Source organism: Dioscorea cayenensis, chromosome 12, assembly GCF_009730915.1.
Source record: "Dioscorea cayenensis subsp. rotundata cultivar TDr96_F1 chromosome 12, TDr96_F1_v2_PseudoChromosome.rev07_lg8_w22 25.fasta, whole genome shotgun sequence".
Taxonomy (NCBI): domain Eukaryota; kingdom Viridiplantae; phylum Streptophyta; class Magnoliopsida; order Dioscoreales; family Dioscoreaceae; genus Dioscorea; species Dioscorea cayenensis.
This window is the reverse complement of record NC_052482.1, coordinates 19,328,423-19,335,580: the sequence shown is the minus strand read 5'-3', so window position 1 is coordinate 19,335,580 and position 7,158 is coordinate 19,328,423. Positions and strand designations below refer to the sequence as shown.

Sequence of the window (7,158 nt, the reverse complement as noted above, 5' to 3'; positions counted from 1 at the left end):
CAGGAGGTGCTTTGGCTGCGTTCGATTCTACAGGACTTTGGTGTACCGATCACATCTCCTATTCCTATTCACTGTGACAGTACTGAAGCCCTTCAGATTGCTGCAGATCCGGTCAAGCATGAGCTGGCCAAACATATTGGTGTGGATGCACATTTCACACGATGCCATGTACGTGCCCAGACTGTGTCACTTCACTATCTTCCTACAGAGGTCCAGGTGGCTGATTTCTTCACCAAAGTCAAGACCCAAAGGAATAGATGGAGAACGGTTGATCAAATAAACTGCAGTTTTCACTGCCTCTGCCCAAAATGATTTAGGTAGATCAGACATCTTCAACATACATCTCACTTTCTCCACAATGGTTCTGTTCATCCTCTCTGCAACACCATTATGTTGTGGAGTGCCAGGAACTGTCTTCACATGTCGAATACCATGCTGTGAACAATAATTCCCGAACTCATGTGAAGTATACTCACCACCATTGTCAGAATGGAGGCACTTCAATTTTCTTTCCGTCTCCCTTTCCACCATAGCATGAAATTTCTGGAATGTCTCAAACACTTGGCTCTTGGTCTTCAACATGTAAACCCAAGTTTTTCTAGTAGCATCATCAATAAAGGTAACAAAATATTTGTTGCCACCATTTGACTCCACCTCAATGGGACCACAGACATCGGAGTGCACAAGCTCCAGCTTAGCTTGCCTCCTAGTAGACTTCCTAGCAAAAGAAGCTCTATGCTGCTTTCCTGCCAGACAATGATCACAAGGGTCAAGAACAACTGTAGTATCAATAGGAATGAGAGATTTACCTGCTAGACATTTTAAACCCTTGTCACTTATGTGTCCCAATCTTCGATGCCACAAATTAGGAGAATTCTTATCTTCCACTGCATTAATTTCATCAGAACATACACTCAAATATGTCTTGTACAAAGAGCAACACAACTCGCCTCGTCGTATGCTATAGAACCTTTGGACAGCTTTCCACTTGCCATTTCCAAAGGTGTGTCAGAAGCCTTCTTGATCAAGCACATTAGCAGAGAGCAAATTAAGGCGTAGATCAGGAATATGGCGCACACCTTTCAATGTAAGTATGCATCCAAGACTAGTCTTCACACGAATATCACCTAAACCAACAATGCTTGCTGAGCTCTGGTTACCCATCTTAACACTACCAAAATCACCAGCTTGGTAGTTCATGAAGTACTCCCTTCTAGGAACACAATGGTATGAAGCACATGTATCTACAAGCCACTCTGAGTCTGAACTATCAACATGATAACACTCAAAAGTTGCACAAATCAAAGTAACATCATCATCACTCTTAGAAGCTATTGCTGCAGTGTTTTTGTCATCTTCCTCTTTATGTGAGTCATTCTTCTTCCTCCGTTCCCTTTTCAGACGGAAACAATACTTCTTGATATGACCAGGCTTCTTGCAATAATGGCATGTAGTCACATTCTTCCCATCACTGGACTTGGACCTGCTTCTTGGGTTATTGTGGCTTTTGAAACCCCTACTCTTGCTTCTTCCTTTGTTCTCAACAACAAGAGCCTGTGAATTATCAACTCCCATCTCCTTTCTTCTAATTTCCTCATTAAGCATGCTTTCTTTGATGACATCCAAAGATAGAACACCATCCGGAGCAGAGTTACTAATAGTCACAACCAAGGTTTCCCAACTGTCTGGCAAAGAACTCAATAGAAACAAAGCTTGCAACTCATCATCAAGACAAATTTTCATGGTAGTCAACTTGTTAATAATATCCTGGAAGTCACTAAGATGCTCAGAAACCGACTTCCCACCTTTCAATTTCAAATTAACAAGTTTCTTAATCAAAGAAGCTTTATTATGAGCAGTCTTCTGCTCATAAAGACCTCCCAATTTCTTCCACAAATCATATGGGTCAGACTCTTGTGACACATGGTTGAAAATGCTGATATCAACCCATTGCCTAATAGTCCCCAAAGCCTTTCTTTTCAACTTTATCCATTCTTTCTCTTCCATCTTATCCGGTTTAGATGGTTTAGAAACACTACCATCAGAATTGGTGACAGTTTCAATTGGGTCATACAAGTCCTTGCAATATAACAAGTCTTCCATCATAGGTCTCCAAATAGAATAATTAGTTGATGTCAATTTTACCATCGAATGGCTACTACTCAACTCCATAATGTGACAAATTAAACCTGGCTCTGATACCACTTTGTAAAGATCGCCAGAGGTCTCTACGACACTCACAAAGTCAAACAATCAAGACAACCAACCAATTAAGCCATACAATTCGATGTGAAGGATAAAAACCACGAGACCGTTCAAGGAGTCCACCCTTTACTTCTCTTATTGATAAATTGAGGGCAAAAGAACCCCAAATCAGTCAACAAAGGATTCACAACCCACCAACAATTTTCAAGAACAATAAGAGATCAAGATAGAGCAAAAAAGTGTAGAAATCACCCAAAAACTGCTGGTCTGTTAAAGCTGCGTTTCTGATCAAACCAGAGCACCTGAGGAGGATCCGACCGTTCAAAATGAAGCCCTTCTTGTCAGAAACAAGCTGGCCAAATTTGAGCAAAATCGGACCACAGGAGCACCTCCGATCGTAGAATTGATCAAAACTGTGCACATAAAACCGGGAATAACAAATCCCTCTTAAGCTCTCTCTTTTCTTCTTTGATTGTCGTCCGCCTTTTTCATGTTGTACAGCCAAAACCAAAGAATAAAATCACCCAAAAGAAGATTCTCTTGGAAACCCTAATATCAATGCCAAATGGACCCAAGAAATAAGACATAACAAGTCCAACATAAAGGCCCAACATAAACAACAAAAGCAATATGAAATATTGCAAATATGGGCTGGACCCATAACATATATTAATGTAAGATTGAAAATTTAAGAAACGAGTCAGATTAGTTAAATACATTTATATACAATTTGGAGATGAAAACTTTGAATACTTTGTATAGTTCACTGAAACTTGAATAAAAACTGAAAAGGCCCTGAATATGAATTTGTAGTATACAATGCATATGACTATAATTATGTAAGGTAACAAAATGATATACAACCAAAAACTAAAAAATTATGTAAATTTTAAGGTGATACTAACATTACTAACAGTGTGAAGCAGCTTTCACTCTGTCATCCCACTAGATGCTGAAACATTAGTAAATTGTTGATACAACATCATCCTTATTAAATCTCTGTATTTACCCTGTTTTTCTGAGCCTTCTTGTCTGTTACAACACAACAGTGCCTTGTTTCAACAGTTCAGCACTTCTTGAAGCCTGTAAGAGATTCTTGATGGTGATAGTTCCCAATGGCTCAGGAAGGTAAGATTTTTTCCTAGTGGACAACTCTTGAGCTATGGAAAGCATTGCAGGTCTCAAAGCCGGATCGGTCTGAGTGCAGGCTAGAGCAACCATCACTATGAACACAACTTGTTCAGCTAATTGTCCTGTGGGAGGGAGCAACCTGTTGTCTAAAGCGTCTTTCAGCAGTAAATCATTTCCTTCAGAGGATGATGACATTGATGGTAGATTCAAGAGCAACTCTCCAGGATGCATTCCCATTATAACCTCTAGTGTCACCATGCCGAAACTAAACACATCACACTTATCTGTGAACTTGGTCATGTATGCAAGCTCTGCACCAAACACACACATGAAATTATGTTTACAGGATCAACTAAATGCATTGTTACAGCAGTTAAGAATGCAAGGAAGATATATAATTTTGTTACCTGGAGCCATGTAACCATAGGTGCCTACAACAGCAGTCCAACTGGATGCATCATGTCTCAGCAGTTTGGCAGTTCCAAAATCGGAGACCTTAGGCTCGAAATCATCGTCTAACAGGACATTGTTTATCGATATATCTCGATGGACTATGGCCGGTGAGCAGTCATTGTGTAGGTAGGCTAAAGCATGAGCCACTCCATGTATGACCTTCACTCTCATTGGCCAATCAAACATCATTCCTCCCAACACACTGTACAAGACATCGCATAAGCTCCCTCTCTCAACAAAGTCGTATACCAAGTACATCACACCCTTCTTGATGTGAGATCCATGCAGCTTCACAATATTGCGGTGCCTCACCTCCAACAAAATTTGGATCTCATTAATGAAACTTCTTACACTGATCTCCTGAATGTCACTCCCATCTGAAAAATGTTGGCGCTTCACTGCTAAAACATGGCCAGTGGGTAGTTCGGCCTTGTAGACAACCCCAAAACTTCCTTCTCCAATGCAGTATGCTTCATTGAAGTTATCTATGGCTTCCATGACGTTTGCGAACTTAAACTTGAGGCCCATATCCCACACTGACGGATAGTTTTCAGCTTCACTGACTTTGCTGCTCCGTTGCCTACGGCATGCTATTGCAATGGTGACTAGTATAATGGAACATCCAGCCAAGGGGACACTGATTGTGATTAATAGTGATTTGTGTTTCTTATGCGATCCTTGGTCGGAATAACTAAACCAGTGGTCGGAATGAGTGAACCCGCAGGAAGGCAAACCAGAAGCACCTCCACATAGATCAGCATTACCAACATAAGCCTCAGATGCATTCCGGAAAAATTCTCCAGAAGGGATTGGCCCTGTTAGCTTATTGTAAGAGAAATCAATGGAGTTTAGAGTATACATGTCTGAGAATGCTTCAGGGATGTGACCTGAGAGGCTGTTGTGAGACACATTGAACTGCTCCAGTGACCGAAGCCATGCTAAGTTGAAAGGTATTAGCCCAGATAATTCATTGCTGCTCAAATCAAGGACGACCATGCCTCCAAATATTGAAGGTATTTGACCCGATAACAAGTTGTGGCTGAGGTTGAGAAGCCGTAACCTGCTCAAATTTCGCAGCTCCGCTGCAATTTGTCCGGATAGTTTGTTTTCTGATAAGTCGAGATGTGATAAGGAGCTCAGGTTTCCCAACTCCACTGCAATTTGTCCGGATAGTTTGTTTCCTGATAAGTCGAGATATGATAAGGAGCTCAGGTTTCCCAGCTCCGCTGCAAATTGTCCGGATAGTTTGTTTTCTGATAAGTCGAGATATGATAAGGAGCTCAGGCTTCCCAACTCCGCTGCAATTTGTCCGGATAGTTTGTTTCCTGATAAGTCGAGATATGATAAGGAGCTCAGGTTTCCCAGCTCCGCTGCAAATTGTCCGGATAGTTTGTTTTCTGATAAGTCGAGATACCAGAGCTGAGTCATGTGGCTAATTCCTGAAGTAATATGGCCTGACAACATGTTGTTACTGAGGATGAGGTAGAGCAGAGAACTCAAGTTTACCAATTCAGGCGGTATCTCCCCTGTCAGTAAGTTTGAAGCTAAGCTCAATTCTACCAGGTTTGTCGAGTTACCAAATTCTTTTGGAATTTCACCTGATAGGCTATTGCCATCAAAAGACAAGACTAGGAGATTTTTCAAGTTACCTATAGTAGAAGGTATTTGCCCAAAGAAGGAGTTTGCCGATAAGTCTAACTGAACTAACAAAGTCATGTTGCCGATCTCTGGTGGCACCGGGCCACTGAGTTTGTTTTTGTATAGGACCAGGCTTTGGAGATTTTTCAAGTCACCTATAGTAGAAGGTATTGGCCCAGAGAAGGAGTTTGCTGATAAGTCTAAATCTGTTAGGCTGGCCAAGTAGCCAATCTCTGGTGGGATTAGGCCGGAGAAGTTGTTGGAGAAGAGGTAGAGTATGTTGAGCTTGGTTAGGAATCTGATCTCTGGTGGTAGTTTCCCTGAGAATGAATTTTCTTGTATATCAAAGGATATAAGCTCAGGCCAGTTCTTGAACAAGTATGGTGAGAGCTTACCGGAGAGTGAATTCTCAGATATACCAAAATCCCTCATTTTGGTCAGGTTTGCAAATGATGGAGGGAAGTTGCCAGTGAGTTTATTTTTAGACAGCTGAAAGTAGTTGAGATTAGTGCATTGGCCCAGCTCTGGAGGAATTGTTGAATTTAAACCAAGTAGTTTAATGTCAATGTGTTCTAGCAATTTCAACTGGCCTAGAGAAGCGGGGATTGATCCTCCTAATGAGTTGTTAAAAAGTTCAAGAACTCGAAGTGTGGAAATGGATCCAAGGATCGGTGGTATCCCTCCGGTGAGGATGTTTGACCTGAGACAAAGGTCTCGGAGCTTTAAGTTTGCAAGAGACAGCGGAATGAGCCCTTGGAATGAGTTAGAGGAGAGGTTGAGGTACTGAAGATTAACCAAACTTGTTGCCAAGTTATCAGGTATAGGTCCAGAGAAATAATTAAGTGAAAGATCAATGAATGTTAGATTAGTACAATTGAGTATGAAGGATGGGAATTCTAATGTGAAGCTGTTTGAGGAGAGTGAAAGATAAGTCAATGATGGCATGGCTTTAAACTTAGAGAAATCTGGTGTCTTTAAGTGATTGGAGCTAAGATCAAAGTGTTGTACCTTTGGGAGATAACTAAGCTGATACGGCAATTCTCCAATGATCTTGTTGTTATAAAGAAGAAGATCAAGAAGGTTCTTGAGCTGACCAATCTCCGGTGGCACTGTTCCATTGAAATTATTGCTGCTTAGGTCCAATGAAGTGAGCTTGGAAATAGCAGAGATGTTTCCGGGGATCGAACCGGTGAGCATGTTGTTGCTGATGTCGAGTTTAGTGATATTTGATAGAGAGGAGAAGTCTAGCTCAATCAGAGTACCATCGAGGTCGCAGTTGGGCAATTTGAGCTGAACGATGCTACCGGCTGAGTTGCAAGTGATGCCAAACCAATGGCAGTGGTTGGCGGAGTTGTTGTGGCTCCATGAGCTCAGAGATTCAGGATTAAACAAGCTAGATTTCCATCTAATAAGGGCTTTTGCTTCTGTTAATGCTTTGCATTTTAATGCAGAGGATGACAAGAGTATTACTAGTAGGCAGAGGAGCATATCTAATTTGCTTCGTCTCATTTTTGGTGGAAAACTAGAGGAATGGTTTTTTTTTGTTTGGAAAAAAAAAAGCTACTATTTATTAAGGAAAGCAAAACAAGATCCAAAAGGACCAGAACAAAACCAACAAAAACCAAAACACACTTTTAAACAGAGACTAACAGAACAAAAACACAAGCTAAGAAAAATTTAAAATTATATTTGTAGTAATTATATTAGGACCCTTCTTGATGTATAATTTCA

At 40.9% G+C, this 7,158-nt stretch overlaps 1 protein-coding gene across 1 annotated transcript; it reads right to left on the bottom strand.

Moving 5' to 3' along the window:
* Nucleotides 1–3,063: 3,063 nt before the first annotated feature.
* Nucleotides 3,064–6,942, bottom strand: LOC120273481 (MDIS1-interacting receptor like kinase 2-like). Its single transcript, XM_039280106.1, has 2 exons — nt 3,744–6,942; nt 3,064–3,647 (listed from the first exon to the last, which is right to left on the bottom strand). The coding sequence occupies exons 1-2, from the start codon at nt 6,934–6,936 to the stop codon at nt 3,241–3,243; spliced, it is 3,600 nt and encodes a 1,199-aa protein (XP_039136040.1). The 5' UTR covers nt 6,937–6,942; the 3' UTR covers nt 3,064–3,240.
* Between the last annotated feature and the right edge of the window lie 216 nt (nt 6,943–7,158).